The sequence below is a fragment of the Sylvia atricapilla genome, chromosome 1, assembly GCF_009819655.1.
Source record: "Sylvia atricapilla isolate bSylAtr1 chromosome 1, bSylAtr1.pri, whole genome shotgun sequence".
NCBI classification, from domain to species: domain Eukaryota; kingdom Metazoa; phylum Chordata; class Aves; order Passeriformes; family Sylviidae; genus Sylvia; species Sylvia atricapilla.
In genome coordinates, this window is record NC_089140.1 from 90,503,481 (window position 1) to 90,520,458 (window position 16,978).

Genomic DNA, 16,978 nt, shown 5'->3' on the forward strand with positions numbered 1-16,978 from the left:
CCCTTCTCACAATATATATTCTGCTCTCTTCTCAGAATTTAATATTTTTCAACTACTCACTAATATATGTCTTTGCAACATTCTTATACCTATCCACTGCATATTAAACCTTGTAGCAGTAGACCATTAAAATATTTTAGATCTGCACAGAGCATTAGTAATGTATAGAGTTCTCAGACCTCTGTATCTCTTTGGTGCCAAAACTAATAAAGATTTACATTACATTCAGCAAGAAAGATCTGATGAAAAAGGCAAGAGAGACAAACAGCCTGAGAAAGCAGTAAAATCCACAATTCAGCATTTATTCACCATCCAAAAGGAACTGGAAGTTCATCTAGTTTTAACACAGAGTACAATAAGCTTACAAAAGAGAGTGTCTGCACTTCTTGGTTTTGGTTACTGAAGTCACCTTGCTTCTGTAAGAAAGATCACTTCTAACTGCCCATCATCACTGTTACTCCTACTTGCAGTGCTTCTGCTTCCTTAATATACACTCACACCACAAACTGCCCCCAACTGGAGTAAGTACAGCCACTATGTTACCAGACAAAAACCTACTGGTCTCTGGCAAGAAAATAATGACACTGGAGAGCTTCACCTTGTCTTTTGGTGTTCATAGTATGATGGTCTGATTTCTGGAGTTTTTAGTTTGCTGTTGCAAGAGTTTGCAGCCTCTCCACATCACATATGTACAGAAGCTGTAATGATGGGCTTTAAATAGACTGAGGCACTCAAGTAATAAAAAATCATTTCTTGTTAAAAACAGTGTCTGTAAAAAGACTGGAATCTAGCAGGGAGAAGGCAACAGTATCAAAGAACTAGAAAAATAGTGTTGCCATTTCAGAAATACCTTAGACATTTGTAACAACACTAGGAATTAAGAGTAAGAGGGGGAACTGGAAATCTCTGCCCTCAAACAATTTTCATCTAAAATAGAAACTGAATGTGATAATTCACACTGCTCTAATCCTGATATTGGGAGTGTAACTTGCTGAAGAACAGGCAGGGAGAAAAAAACGTAAACAATTTTTTTTTCATATGGAAAAGGGACAACTTTGTTTTTGAGGCTGTTGGGATGAAAGGGTTAAAATCAAACAGAAGGAGGGAAGGGTTTCTCCTCAAAGTGACCTTTCAGCTGGGAATGATAAAAATGGAGGTGTGGAAAACTCCATTTATTATGCCTGGTGTTGCTGACCCTCTGCCTGATTGGAGAAGCAGAACTCCGGTGTAGAGGTAGCACTCTTACAGACAAGCAGGAAGCCTTCTGTTACAGGAAGAACTGACCCTACTGGAGCCTGGGTCCCTGTGTGTCTCTGGCACCCAGCCTCGTCTTGCATTTTAGCTGTGGCTTGGAGGTTGCCTTGGTTACCCACACAGAGGCCACAAAATGGTGAGAAACAAAGCAGTTAACGGTTCTTGTGTGATAGAGGTGAAGAATGAGATCATGAACATCCACTACATTAGCAGCAGTAAAGGAACAAGAGCTCATATTGTGCAGAAATTAAAAATGAAAGAAACACATTACAAAATAAAAAGTCTACTAGTTAACAATAAAAGTAATCAAAGAGGTGAGACTGAAAAGTGGGGTTTTTTTTAAAAACTTCAAAAGCAGCCCACCTGTAATCAGGTATTTTAGTATGAATACTATCAAGAGGAGAAAGGTTGGAATATATGTTCATTTTCTTAACAGAGTATTTAAATGAGCTTACACAAATTAAAACAAGATTAATTATAGCCAACGTGACCTCTGAACATTGATTGTGACCTCTGTGAATACTGATTACCTTCAGTAAATAGTATGGAAGAAGTTATAGAAATCAGGCAAAAGATAAATATATACAATCGCTGAAAAAGGACAATCTGAAAATTTACTGATCAAAATGCTTGATGTGAAAAGTCATAACTGAAAAAACTTTGTATGCCATCACAGCTTGTAAGCCACAGCCAGCATAGGTTTGTTGAAAATAAATTCTATCAAATGAATCTCTTTTTGACAGAGTAACCAGTCAAGTGAGCAGAAGGGAGGAAAAGATGGAATGCAGATTGACTTTTAATGAAGCCTTTACTGCTATTTCATGTAGCATTCATCAAACAACTGAGAAAAACATGGCTCCGGTAAAATCACATAAATGTTATGATGTTGCTCCCCAGCTAGAAAATCTGAAAATACCATTTTTACCCATTTTGAGTATTTGTAGGAACAATAAGATACATAAGATACTCATGATCAGACAGGCTGATTAAAGCATTAAGTAGTGATGGAAGAATGGATTATACAGGCTTCCTGGTCGTATTTATTATAGAACTATATAGAACACAGTTTCTGCTGAAAAAATGCTTGATTATGACTAGTAAGCACTGTAATATTCTGTAGTTTTGAGATCAAATACTGAAATATTCCAGAATATTAAATTTGTGTTAATACTTGTCTCTATACCCTTATCACTGAAAAAAAAAATTTTTTCACCTCACAATCTTTTATGACCCTAACTCAAGCTTTTGTGTCACTGCAAGGGTTGCAATCAAATCCATTGATGATCTGTATTCCATAAAGCCAAAAGCTAATCTAACAATTTCCCACCTAAGTAAAATAAGTCCATCTAAATTGATAACAAATCCAGTTAATTGATAATGAATCAAACAAATCCAGTTAAATATTAGATCCAAAACACTTCTCAGTCATTGCTTTTTCTGCTTATACATTACAGGAATTAATGAGTTTTTATCAAGAATGAATATATTTACCTTTAGGCCTCCTTTGTCATTATGCTATTATTCAATCATATTGAATAATAGCATAATCATATGAAAACAACCACATGTTCCTTCACAGTTAAAACTGCAAAACATATCTGAGCTGAAGCAGAACTTTAAATGCTCTTTAAAATTCATGCCAAAAATAGCCTGGAAATTGACATGACTTTTTTCAAGAGCCTAGTAATATTTATACTTAAAAGACGACATCATGGGCTCCAAGAAATTCTGAGGTACACCATAATTGAAGATTATTCACCTAAATAAACTGGTGCCTGGAAAAAGACAACAATGGTAACAACAACAAAACTAACCTTTTCCTTCTCTCTTGAAAACAGTCAATGAAAATTGCAGTATCTATGTTTAGTGGGCATACACTTATTCCAACTCCATGTTGTTTCCCACTGGACCACCACTAGTTTTGAGTTAAGGATACAACATGCCAGAGAACATGAAAGCCTGACGTGCACACTCCTCCACAACTCTTCATATTAAAATCTCTGCTAGGATCTTTTTTAATTTTCAATATCGATAGCCTGTTAACATTTATGGATATGAAGGAGTCTACCCTCAGCCCAGATTTAAAAGGAAGATAATAACGGAAATTGAGTTCCAAACTTATGAACATGGAACCTTCCATTTAATCATGAGATCTATTTCTAGGTACTGAAATAGTCTGCTTCAATGCAAACTCTTCCCACAGCCTTGCTACCTGAAAAAAAGGAAGTTGAATATGTGCTACGCTCCACACTGTCAGCAGGGAATTCAGAAACACACACAACTCCCCAACAAATCCAGTTAAATATTAGATCCAAAACACTTCTTAGCCATTGCTTTTTCTGCTTATACATTACAGGAATTAATGAATTTTTATCAAGAATGAATATATTTACCTTTAGGCCTCCTTTGTCATCTGGCAACATTGGGATATTTAAGGATTGCCTACTTCTGGAACAAGGCAGAGATGATCTGTTGTTCAGTTTATTCTTGTCTTTATCGACTTGCATGCATGCTGATGCCAGTAACCTTACAACTTCTGTGTCTACAAGCAAGCAAATTAAGATAACGTTTGGCCTGTTTTGCTTTCCCAAATTACAACCAATGCACTGACACTTTCCCTGTAAATCCCATTTAAGTAGCAATTGATCTACCTGTCAAACACAAAGCAGATGAACCCCCAAATCTCCTTTCTTTCATGACCTATTTTTCTATGCCTTCTCCGCACAACATGGGCTGCAGTCTTATTGTCTCTCAAAAGGTATTTATCAATATAAATAAGCATGCTACTCAGCAGGACTCAGTCATTTGTGATCAAGTGAACTGCCTCCTCTCGCACTTTGTACAAGTTAAGAACAATGTTGAGATGCCCCCTTTTCTCACCTGACACAGAAGACAGTAGAGAAAAATTTGTTCTTCAAGCATAGGTTGCAAATAAAAGTTGAAAGGTTGGTTGAAAGTATATCCCAAAGAGAAAGAAGATATTCAGCCTGGACAATGAAGGGACTGAAAAGAAATGGTAGGAATAAAAGACGGACAAAACAGAAGTAATAAAAAAAAGTAAGATGACAAAAAAAGAACAAGCATGACAGGAGACAGAAAAGCAAAAATTAAAAAAAATAATCTGTAAATCTGCATTTTGTACAGGAGCCAGATTTTCAGAAAGGTGGAGAGAACTGAATGAAAAAGAAGTAGCAAGACAAATTATTCTGTCACAGAACATAGCTCTAAAATAATTCTCTGTATTTATTGTCTAAAATGTTGTACTATTAGTGATCTACTTTTGACATGGAAAATAATCTGCTAGTAACCAAGACCACCATAATGTGTAAATTCAAAGAGTTCATTAGCAGTAATGGGTTTTTGGCTTCAGATAAATCAATTCCGGTACCAAGGAACATTAACAATAACAAATTATATATGTAAAACAAATTGCAACAAAAATGAAATGTGTTTCATTCAAGCCTCCCCAAAGCATGTTGCCTTGTCTTACAGCACTCCCACACAAACAACCTGAGCCCTGAGGTGTGATTTATTCTCAGCCTTCACAGAACTAGTGGGAGGTTCAGCCAGGAGTTCCCTCGTCCTGTTCCTACTGCACTCTCTTTGTCCTGTCCCTTTGCTGCTCTTTGCCAAGGGGCAGTTTCTAGCTCCAGCTCATAGCTCTGTTCTAATGACACTACAGAATACCAGTGCCCCCACAATCAAATGCCACTCAGCTGGCTCTAGTGACACAAACAGCAGTTTTCAAGCATCTTCAGAACCAAAGGCAAGAGGAATGCACAAAATTTGTTATCCCATAAACGTATACACTCATCTAACCAATTAACACAAACCCCACCACTTTCAGACAGTGTCCTTTCTTGGTCCAGTCCAGCCTGGACATGAGAGGATACTTCCTAGCAACTACAATGTATTTTCTAGATTGGAAGGAATGTATACTTGCTTCTGTTGTATATTTCTCCAGAGCATTTTGAAATAGCATACCTGGATCATTCAGCAGCATTATCAGGTCAAAAGCTGTGTATCCATTTTTTGCACGAAGGTTAACATCAGCTCCTTGATTTAACAAATACTTTACAACATTTTTGTTTCTTTAAGGGAAGAAAACAAGGCATTGATCACGTTAAACAAGTAAATGAAGAAAGAAGCCCCCCAATATTCAACCTTCCAATATTTTCAACCTTTTATAACATCATTCCTCAATCAGAGATCAGTTTTACACGTTCTACAGCCAACTTAGTGTAAAATTTGTTCACAGGCTCTTCAGAAGTTCCCATGAGTCCTTTGTCAGTCACTGTTTACTCATTACAAATTATACTGATCAACAAGCAGAAAGTTAGCTTTAAAATCCTAATTTGAATAGTTCCTTTCGTAAGCTAATCCTTTGAAAATGCCTGCAATATGTTGCTCAACACCTCTTCAATGAAAGTCATTAGTGCCTAGGGCAGAAAAGCAGGTGGAATGGCAAAGGACATTTCAGTAGTCATCATATGCCATCACTAATACTTCAATGCAACCTCATTTTCTCAACTTGCACATTAAAAAACTGCATACAGAAAAGCCAAATTGACTGAAGATAACTTCTAAACTTCAAACAGTACTTCACCTAATTACAGCTATAAATTATGTAATTGAGATGGCACATTATCACTTCCCTGAGGTGTTTAAAACGCAAAAACAATCAGCATTAAATGTCAACCAACACAAATACCTCCAACAAAAGCTCCTCAAAGCTAGCTGCATAAAAAACATTCACCATCCGCTCCAGTTAGCCCCTCTCTCCTCCGATACACCTGAGTAAATAAGCAGGACTCGCCTTGTGAGTTAAAAACAGTACTTCAATTCAGCCTATGAAACAACTAAACAGACAACAAAGCTAGGGAAAATATACTTAATACAAAACTCTTGAGCAGTGACTGACCTTGTATGAAATCAAACTCTGACATGCATCAGCAACACAGAGAAAAAACATTCTCAAGCACCAACAGGTAACTGCAAATTCAAATAAGGAAGCTGAAAAGTGGATCTTAACATCTCCACTTCAGAGCATCATTTGTTATATGGATATTTCCATTCCTGAACTCACTCCACACAAAATCAACCTGAAATGGAGTAGGACTGTTACTCCTCTCCTCTAACAAATATTCTGCTTATTCTCACCACAGCTACTCTGTGTATTTCCTATTACTTTTCTCCTCTTCTTTAAAATTTTCATTTATCCCTCCATCCTGCTTTGCAGTCCTGTACCTCGAGAGCACAAAGAGCACAATTTTTTAGTGCCTCTAGCTCAGGGACACTATGCCTGCTCCCTCCTTCAAGCCTGAGACCCTTCACACTATTGGTGCACCTGAGGAAGGGTTACCTGAGGTTCTATGGAGGCCAAAGATTTTCAGGTGTTTTGAAAATTTGCAATTCTCCATGCTAAGAAAAAGGCTCAGCTGTAAAGTACAGAATTACAAGGATAAATATTTATGCACATGAGGTATTCCACCCACACTGGGGCACTCCAAATGTGGCTTTACACACAGGGCTCTGGTACGCTTCAAATGTATTCTCACCACTTGTACTACAATTGCTCATCATAGTAAAACTTAGCACAGCAACTGTATTTCTGCAGCATTCATGTTGCTCTTCTATTGATCCAGATGTCCCTGGAGTCAGTCTTGCTGTCATTACTCACCTATGAGACCAGATAACATGGAAGGGGTTTCGCAGATGACTGTGATGCTGGGATTATCTTGGGTGGCTAGGGGTATCTTTTATCCCTCATGGTTCCCAAGAAGTCACATCCATATTTCCAGGGCTGGGAGGTCCTTCTGGTCTTTTCACTGAGCCAATGGCCTTTAGATAGCTTTACTTAAGAATGAACAATACCAAAGACTCCTAAAATTCCACTACCTCAAACATTAAGCATATTAAGAAAATTAACTAACAAAGTTTCATGACTATGAAGACTGATATTAGGGAAAGGAATTTTCATAACCCAGTCCTCCAGTAAACTGAACAGTCAGTATCTGAACACATGCAGGACGCAGCTTTGTGTGTGCTTCCACAAATAAGAGAAGTACCTGAGTACCAAAAAAGGGACATGCCAGCAGCCCTCCCACTTAGTCCTGGCTGTTTCTGTTCCAGCCGTGTGCTGGGTGACTGCTGCTAAGTGAAGCAGCTGCACCAGAAAAACTGATCTTACTGCACTTCTGTAGAATGTCTGTCACTACTATCAATAAAGGTCCCAAGAACTACTTCAGAAAAATTTCACATGGCAATGGCAACTTGACCTCCTATTTTTCCTCTTTGTTGCACTTGCATAGCCCAATGAGATGCGCTGACTTAAAACAAAATCTGGTGCAGAATACCTGCATTTATTTATACAACTAATGCACTACCACTGAAGAGAACCTTCACCTTGCTCAGGGCCTCATCTACAACAACGAAGGAAAGTTCACCTTCTTAAACTGAATATCCTGTATTCAGACAGTGCTAGGTGTATGACAGATATCACACGTGAAAGTACCAGCCAGGGAAATTTCTGAGGTCTGACTCCTAAGTATCTACTTAGATTTATGAAAGAGCTTTAAAGAAAATGACAATTATTTTGGTTGCATTTCCAAAAACTCTCTGAAAACTAAAGGCTGTATAGGAGAACACAGGAATGTTTCTAAGACTGGAAAATGTGGCACATGGAAAGCTGATGCCTTGAAGTCTCACAACTTCATATAGGCTTACAACCCTGCCAGGAGGGATGATTGTATCTTTCACAAAACTGAAAAACACCAAAGGATGGAAGTAGAAATCTGCATCAAGGCTCCTGGGGGCTGCCTGGAGCACTATGCTCCCAGTACCCACTGAGCTTGCTTCAGGTTCCCAAATGATCCATTCATTCTAAAATCCAAATATCACAGAATAACCTGAGTAAGAAGGGACCCACAAGGATTGCTGAATCCAGTTTCTGGCCCTGCACAGCACTATCCGCAAGATCTCTGAGTGTTTTGTTCCAACACTCCTTGAATTCTGTCAGGCTTGGTGTGACCACTTCCCTAGGGAGCTCATTCCAGTGCCCAACCACTCTCTGAGTGAAGAACTTTTGTTAATATCCAACTTTAAATCTCGCCTTGACACCTAAACCCTTTCTCTCAGGTCCTGTAACTGACCACCACAGAGAAGAGATCAGTGTCTGCCCCTCCTCTTCCCCTCTTGAGGAAGTTGTAGACTGCAGTGAGGTCTCTCAGACTCTTGTCCAGGCTTAACAGACCAAGTGATCTCAGCCACTCCTCACACAGCTTCCCCTCAAGACCCTCCACCACCTGTGTTGCCCTCCTTTGGACATTCTCTCACAGTGTAATGTCTTTCTTACACTGTGGTGAGCAAAAAGTGATTCAGATTTGCTCCAAAAAGCAGGGGGCAATGCAAAAGTCATGAAAAACTGAGGTCACGAGTCTAATTTCTTGTACAACCTCTCTGCTTCTAGAGTCGGTATCAAAAAGGGTTTTTTCTACTGGGATGTGAGAAAAATTAAACTTCTTTACTGATAGACACAAGAAGAGACTGTATCTTACCCATGGTACGTGGCCTGCATTAGTGCTGTCCAGCCATGAACATTATCCTGTTTATCAATATCAGCCTTTTTCTCAACAAGGAACTGAACAAGGGGCAGCTGTCCAGTTACAGCTGCAATCATTAAAGGAGATGCACCATCCACATTGGTAATATTAACCTGACTTGGATCTTCATCAATGATCTCTTTAACCAGCTGAAAGTTTCCTGCAAAACAGTGATAAAACATAACCTAAATGTTAATTAGTAACTTTACATCTTTCCAGCCTACATAAAATTGCATGAAGCACTGTATTTTCCTCATTTTCTCTACCTGTATACTTAAGGTGCAACCCCATTACAAGAATTATTTTCTGAAATTAACAACTAAGGAAGGCTATATGAACTGCAGTGCATCCTGCATGTGAAGACACAAATACGGAATATCTCATAAGGCAGTCAGGATTACCTTAAACAGAGCTTAAGCTCACCTACGTCCTGTATTTTTCTGACGTTCTATGGCAGGTAAAAGCAGGGAAGAAGATAAAGGAAAAAAGAAAATCTCTGTGACTGTGTGTACCACCAAAGGAACAGGGGCATGAACAAGCAAATCAACTGCCACGCAAATGGAAAAATTTTCACCTTCATAAAAACCTTCAGATGGTAAACTGATTCATGGCATAGGCTGCTTTCAACCCAATCACAGGCATGATCATTTTCCTTGGAAAGTCGGCGAAAATCCCAGACAAACCCTGGAGCCACTTGAATGCACTCACTGAAACCCACCCCCACCAACACCACTCGGCTAATTTCTTGGAACAGGAATGATAAAAAAGCACAGAACTACTTTTTCTATGTTCCAATTTTGTAAAAGACAGCAGGTGGCCTTTTTAACACAGACCCAGAGCACAGATGTGTTAAACAGAAATCCTGGAACCTACAGAGACACCAGAATTTAACTTTGAAACCTGAACACTCCTTAACCTAATGAGTTGATTTTTTAACAGTGCTGCCATCCATAGCCAAGTAAAAAAGCCAAAACCCAGTGTGCTGACCAGTATTCATTTGGCCCCTCCTATGATACTTCTTCTGACCCAGCACTAACATCTGTAAATCTCAAAAATCACAGGAGTACAGGAAGGGCACATGATCACTCTAAAAATCTAACAGACTTGAGGCTTTCCCAGGAAGATGTTATGGTAGCTCATAGATGAAAAGTAGGACCAGAAAAATCATGTTTCCCATGCTAGCAAACAGACATGCTCTGGAGTTAGAAAAACTAGACAGGGTGGAAGAATCATGGCAGCACTTACCCAGTTTCAAAGCATGAAAGACATCAGGTTGCCTCTTTTCTGCATCTGAAAGAAATATAAACACTTCTACTGGCAATCCAAAAAAACCCCAAAAAATTTCTAGTAGAATTTTTATAGGAAAAAATATTAAAAATATGAAGTACTATAAAACATATGTTTAGGCATACATTTAATAAGAACAAAGAAAGTATTGACAACTCCTTTATTACCTTTGGGAAGACTGACTCACTTGTATGGTTTACTGTGCAGAGCTAAAACTTGAAACTATACTAAGACATCAGCACAGGCTCTTCAATTTTCATTCTCCATCAGGAAATTGTATTCAGAAACTCTTTTGTTTCCTCCCTGGAAGACTAAAATATCCACTCAAGAGCTACAGTATGGTTCTGTGGTCTGGTAAAATCCCCTGTACAACAGTGAAGACTCAAATAGTATGGGATTATTTTGAAAGATGACTCAAAAGGAGTTTGTTACAAGCTGCTCCAGTTTTATTTCCTCTTCTATTTCTAGGCCAATTTCTAAAGGTCACAAAAATAATAGTGTCAATTTAACTACACACACTTATGAATAAATATTCTTCAGCTCTCTGATAACCATGCCCATAATAAGAATTGTAATTATTACAAATTGTAATATTTTGAATGAAGAATCATTCTTTTTACATGGCTCAAGAGTGCTTTGAAACTTCTGACACTATGTAAGATGAGGAAAAAATTGTGACATATTTTTCACCTTCCACTCATGCCAGAAAACACTGTCCTCTATTTTCCAAATTATTACGGACGAATTATTACTACAGAGTCAATGGGAATAAAATAATAAAATTTTATGGGAAACAAGGAGACACAGATTTCGTGAGCCCAATTCTGGCCTTTTTATGAAATACAGAAAAGGTCTATGTTCACAGCTTGACTCCAAAGGAAGTCACCCTTAATATGCTGAACAAAAGCAATTGCTGAAAAGCCCAAAATACTCCCAGAAACTCTTATTTTAAGACCAGGAAAGAGAGTGATGGGTGCTACATTTTCTCCTGATTCAGAAACTTCTCTTATAGAAAGAACTGTGTGTATGAGCTCACCACTGTAAAACAGATTTCAAAAGATTAGTTTAGGAAAGGACCAGGCTCCATACTTGGCATATATGAAATCTGGAGAGAGGCAGCTTCAGGGAGCAGGAGACCATGAGAAGATGCCAGAAGGAAAGACTACCATCTGTGTAAGCCTACGTAAGGACAGGGACAGAAGACAGGTAACACTCAAGCTATTCCAGGTAGTTCTGAATTTGCTACTGAGAACAGCCGTGGGAAGAGAGCTGCTTTCTCCTAGGAAGCAATTCACCCTACCTATGGCAATGGATCATAATAAACGTTCTTTTTTTCCTGTCTTTCATATGACAGAAATGATCTTTCTTCTTCATAGGATATTCAAGACTCCAGTGCTAGGAGGAAACTGAGTTATGGTCAAAAACCAATGCAGAAACTTGTGTGGAAGAGTCATGTTTTTACTCCCCTCTCTGCCCAAACGAGTTACTACCCTCCTGCTATGGAAATTCCCCTTCAGCACAGCTGACAAACATTAATCTGTTTTAAAGCAAGTTCAGTCTCCTCACTTACACAGAGTCCTTCAATACTTTAAGTCATACAACCACAGAAGGTTTTCAAGATTCATGAGGACAACTCTGCCTGCACATACATCCTGCATACGCAAACACATAGTGAATGCCATGGATCTTTGGGATTCTGTACACTGCAACCAACTGATGTCTGTTCCTCAAGAGCAAACATCTACAATGAATTAGTTCTGCCTGGCAGCATGTCCGTGTGAAACCCCTAGAGTTCCAACTTAACCTGTAATAAATATCTGAGTTAACAGCTTCTCTACAGCAGAAACAGATGTCTGGTTTTTGTTCTTCTTCAAGTACAAGGGAACTTGACCTGCAGGAATGACACCAAATGTAGACAACAGTTTTGGACATGTCCACATGGCAGTGGAAAATTATCTTTCTAGTGCTAGCCACATCCATATGTTTTACAGCAAGCAGTCCAAAGCTAGAAAATCCAGCTCTTCCAAAGCTTCTAGTTAAATACCTCCCAGTGCCAGTTTGCATAAATATCTTGAAAAGTGTCCCCAAAACAGCCACATACAGACAGGAATCTTACCCTGCTAACATGGAAAAAATCTGCTGAAGTTAGGTGTACCTACTCCAACATTTTCAAAATCCAGCTGCAAATTACAAAGAACATCAGGGCCATACAAAATAAGCTCCTCAATTTCTAAATATGCAATCAGAACTGCAAGAAAGTGAACCATAAAGTAACATTCCATACCTGCCTGAGGCCTGATCGTTGTGAAAGATTCCAAATAGTCCTTCATGTCTTTGTGTTTGAAGCCAACAGAGATTTCAAAAGGTGTTTTATTTAGTACATTCAAGTGATCAGGATTGGCACCTTTCTCCATGAGCTGCTGTGCCAAGCTCACCTTTCCACTAACAGCTGCCAGCATTAAAGGACTCCAGCCCATTGTCTTTAGAGAGTAGTTACAATCAGCTCCCCAGTCTAGTAACAGATGTACCACTGCCTCATGTCCATGCTGAGCAGCTGCCATCAGTGGAGTGATATCAGGAAGGTCATCTCTGCTGCTGTTAAGTACATTTGTGCTAAAATGGTCATAATTGTCCACAAAAGCTCCAGATTCCAGCAACAATTTCACCATGCTGACGTGACCGCCTCTGGAGGCCATTGTGAGGACACTGGCCCCCAACTTGTTCTGTGCATTGAGATCAGCACCATTCTCCAGCAAGATGTGGGCCACGCTTAGATGTCCAAACCTTGGGAGAAAGAGATGAGGAAGAGAATTAACACCTTGGATTGCAAAAACCAACATAAAAACTTTGTTACCAAATTTGCCCATTGACTAATACATACACTGTGAGGGATCATACATGCATCTCTGAATGTGACAATCAGCACCTCGCCAGAGGAGAGCAATCATCAGCTGAGGACTGTAAACTAAACCATTCCACATGTACCAGTGGCCATGCTCATAAAGCAGGCATCTATTGAAGAGGATGGTCTGCTCAAGGCAGCAAGCTGCCAGCCTCATTTTCTGCTGCAGGGCACCAACTCATAACTTCCATGAACCAGTGTCACTTTCATCCTCTTATTTCCACAGCTGTATCACATTAACAGATCAAAGCCATTTTGTTTCCAGGGATATTGATTAGATCCCTCATTACTATTAAACAACTGGAGTAAAAACTGCAGTCAGTGCTAAGGAAAAAAAAAAAGACCATTTTATTAACTGAAGAGTCAGTCTTTTATATTTGCATTATCTCTTGTTTTCCAATTGTGAATCATCAATGAACTCCCATAATGGAGGAAAACTCAATGAATACAGATGTGCCCATAAAGTTGAAAGAACATGGTGAGTGGCCATCACTGTTGTAAAGTTAGCTGAACTTCCCTCAACAACAAGGGGACCAGAGGTGACCTTTAAGAGAAATGGCTTACCAGCAGAATGGGACAACTGGCTATGTGAATGGCCTTCCCTAAAACAATCAATGGAAAATATTTTACTGCTCAGCCAGACAGACCAGCACGGGGGAAGCTACACAGTTCAGCCCCACACCAAGCACCAAAACCCAGCAACCAGAAAAATAATTTTAAGAAAGTAAGGCACTTGAGTTGGCTTCCAGCCCCATATTCCTTCCTGATAGCTGGGGATACCCAGTGCATAAGCTGACACAAGCAGGCAGCCAGAACAACCATAAACTCACTCAGCTGAAATGCAAAGAGTAAATTGATTCATTACCTTCGTGAATGTGGGGATCCCCAAAACAACACATAGGCAGAGATAGAGAAGCTGGCACCATTACCAATTCATGCTAAAGGACCATGGGCCTGCACTTCACACAAGGCTTATCAAGAATTATTCCTGGTTGCAAGGTCACTTGAGTGATTTACAACCCTCCTCAACAGTCTTGTGGTCTTTAACTCATCCCTTCCAACAGCCAGCATTGTGATGATAATCATACAGGGACTGGTAATGGGTGTGCCATGGTGCCTTGTGATTCGACTGTCTGTTGCAGTTGCTATGTCAGGCTTGTGGTATGATTTCAAGAGAGTGCTGTATTACAAGGCTAAATTAAAATTGTGTAATATCAAGTATCTTCCAATAAGGAAACTTGGCACCAAACTCTACTTATGTGGAATATCTGTAAGAACTTGGTTAGAGTACTGAACTCTGACACCAGTTTTATCAGCAACCCAGTTTTGATATCACTTGAATATCAGAGGCTCTGCTAGTTTGCCAGTAAACAAAATCGCATGAGCCATACACCCAAGCAAATAGTTATCAGTGAAAAAATGGCAGCCCATATTTTAATAAATATAATACCTTGACAAGATGTGTTGTGCTCTTGTTTCAGGCGTCATGCACTACTGTATGCTTGTGCACATTTCGCTTAGCACAACCCTGAAGGCAGCCTTTGGACATTACAGTAAAACAAACATTAATCAAGGAAACCCCAAAGAATGTTACACTAAATGCTAACCACTTAAAGCAACCACGAGCCCCAAAGTCCTTAGCTTCCCTCCAGAAAGTACACAGTTGCAGAAGGAAGCCTCTGGAGCCTGTGTACTCCCTGGTACCCTGCACTGCATCACCTCAGTAGAGCCTGCAACCCCTGCACAAGGTGAATTTTATGCATATACGCTACCTCCTGTCCAATTGCAACAGAGCTAATCACAGACAGAAAATTAAACAGCCACATAAGTCTGAAGCCTACCTTTGTACAAACACTGTGTTTCCTTTCTGGTTATCCATTAAGAAGAAAAGAGAAATACACTCTTCTACTTTACACTTTTCATCAATTTATACAGTACCTTTCAAATGTTAGTAATTTCTTGAGATCAGTGCGAGGGTTATAGTCATCTGACTTTATTGTTTTCAGGGAATGAGCACATGGTTTTCATTAAGGGGAAAAAAACCCTAAAACTGTTTCTACAACTTTTCTACTTTTTTTTAAACCATCATAAAATAACCAAATTGTTGAACCTTGTCTTCCTTGTTCTTACTAGGAAACCAGCTGAGTGACTCATTCTTTGGGAACTTTCTATGGCCTTTAATTGAAAAGAGAAATGTCGACTTTGAAAGAGATTCTTTTCTTCCAAGTATTTTAATGTTATGAAATTAAAAAAAAATTAGGAACAACAAAAACCATTTATTCTCTTGATTAAGCATTCAGTTATGAAAGGAATGAAAGGACAGCAATGCCCTAAAACCTTGCAAAACACACCTGTGAGCCCAAGGTGTGCTTGCAGGAATAAAGACAACACCAGCATCAACAACACGGGAACCTCCCACAGCCCAGCACAGGAAGCAAAGGAAACATCACCAATGCAGAAAACGACCGTATTGTCATTAAAAACCCTCAGCAATGATTTTCCCTATCCTCCAGCAAGCCACTTAGGCAAACATGGGCAAGTCAAGTGAAACTAATTGTTTCTGTTTGCTTCAGCATGTTTTAAGTCACACGTAGTTGTCAACAAGTAAGAAAAACACACGTACAAAAAAAAAAAAAAAAAGAAAAAAAATTAACTAAGGCTACGTGCATATACCTATTGTCACAGAGGAAAGCAGTGTTTTGTGTTCACATTATCTCCAATTTTGCGCTGGCTTAATCAAGAAATATCACGCACTGCTTCAAACACCCTATTCTTAACGTGAAATGTGACAAGTTTCTAATGGCCCAGGCTAGCACCGAGCCCGTTCTGCACGGGACAGCCCGTCCCCAGCGCCGCCGATCCCCCGGGACAGCTCCGGCCTCCAGCGCCGACGAGCGGCCGCGGCCTCCAACATGGCGCCGGCCCCGTCTCCCACGCCGGCCGCCCCGAGCTCCCCGGCGCGCCCGGGCGCCCTCCCTCGGCCCGGGGACCGCACTGGGGAGGGCGAGGGAGCCGAGCGCCCGTGGCAGCCCGGGGGCGGGGAAGGCAGCGCCTCCTTCCCTTCCCCGCCCCGGGGCTACCGCCGACTAGGCCGATACTCGGCGGAGAAGAGGCATGGCGGTCGGAGACCCCCTCCTCGGCTCCGATCCCTCCCTCCCTCTCCTCCGCACCTGGCCGCTTGCATGAGCGGGCTCCATCCGTAGTGGTTGCTGCTCTGCACCGAGGCGCCCTTCCGCAGCAGGAACCGCACCAGCTGCTCGTGGCCGCCCGCCGCGGCGAACTGCAGCCCCGTGTTGCCGGCCTCGTCCGTGCAGTCCACGGGCACGGCGGGGGTCGGCGGGGACGACGCTTCCCCGCGGGGCTCCGCCGCCGTCTCCTCGGGGCCACACGAGGAGGAGCAGGGGGCGGCCGGGTCGGCGGGGCCGCCGCCGCCGGGCAGCCCCAAGAGGCGTCGGGCGGTCTCGCAGTCGCCCTGCTCGCAGGCGCGGAGGAAGAGCTGGACCTGCGGGGGCACCCCGCACTCCCCCATGGGCAGCGCTGCCGGGCCCGAGCGGCTCGGCCGCCCGCGACCGCCCCCGCCGCCGCCGGGAAGGCAGCGGGGAGGAGGGGACTCCGCTGGCGGGAGGAGGCCGGCCCAGGGCGGCCGCAGCGCCGCGGCCGCTCTCGCACGGAGCGAAGGGGGAGCCGGGCTGGGCCGCGCTCCCCGGAGCCGGCGAGGGCTATCCCAGCCCGGGCCGGGGGGCCCGGCGCCTCTCCCGCCGCGCTGGCAGCCCCAGCGGTGCCCCTCGCCTCGCCCAGCCGGCGCCTGTGTCCTGACGGCTCCTGCCCCGCTCGCCGGGGCGGCTCTGCCCTCTGGGCTGCGGCCGCTTTCCGCACCGGTACTGACCGCCGCGCAATTCGGTGTCTCCGCATTACGGGGTCACGGCAGCAGGCC

At 41.8% G+C, this 16,978-nt stretch overlaps 1 protein-coding gene across 3 annotated transcripts in view; it reads right to left on the reverse strand.

Annotated features, from left to right (window-relative positions):
* The window catches only part of ANKS6 (ankyrin repeat and sterile alpha motif domain containing 6), a 38,150-nt gene extending 21,546 nt beyond the window's left edge, over nt 1-16,604 (reverse strand). For all 3 annotated transcript variants that reach the window (XR_010744536.1, XR_010744535.1, XM_066327601.1), the window contains exons 1-6: nt 16,215-16,604; nt 12,427-12,926; nt 10,101-10,145; nt 8,811-9,015; nt 5,239-5,345; nt 3,648-3,796 (exon numbers count right to left, since the gene is read on the reverse strand). Coding sequence is in view for 1 of the 3 variants with exons in the window: in XM_066327601.1 (XP_066183698.1) it covers nt 3,648-3,796; nt 5,239-5,345; nt 8,811-9,015; nt 10,101-10,145; nt 12,427-12,926; nt 16,215-16,573 (1,365 nt within the window). In the remaining 2 variants the exon portion in view is untranslated. The remainder of the gene's footprint in view (nt 1-3,647; nt 3,797-5,238; nt 5,346-8,810; nt 9,016-10,100; nt 10,146-12,426; nt 12,927-16,214) is intronic.
* Nucleotides 16,605-16,978: the final 374 nt, after the last annotated feature.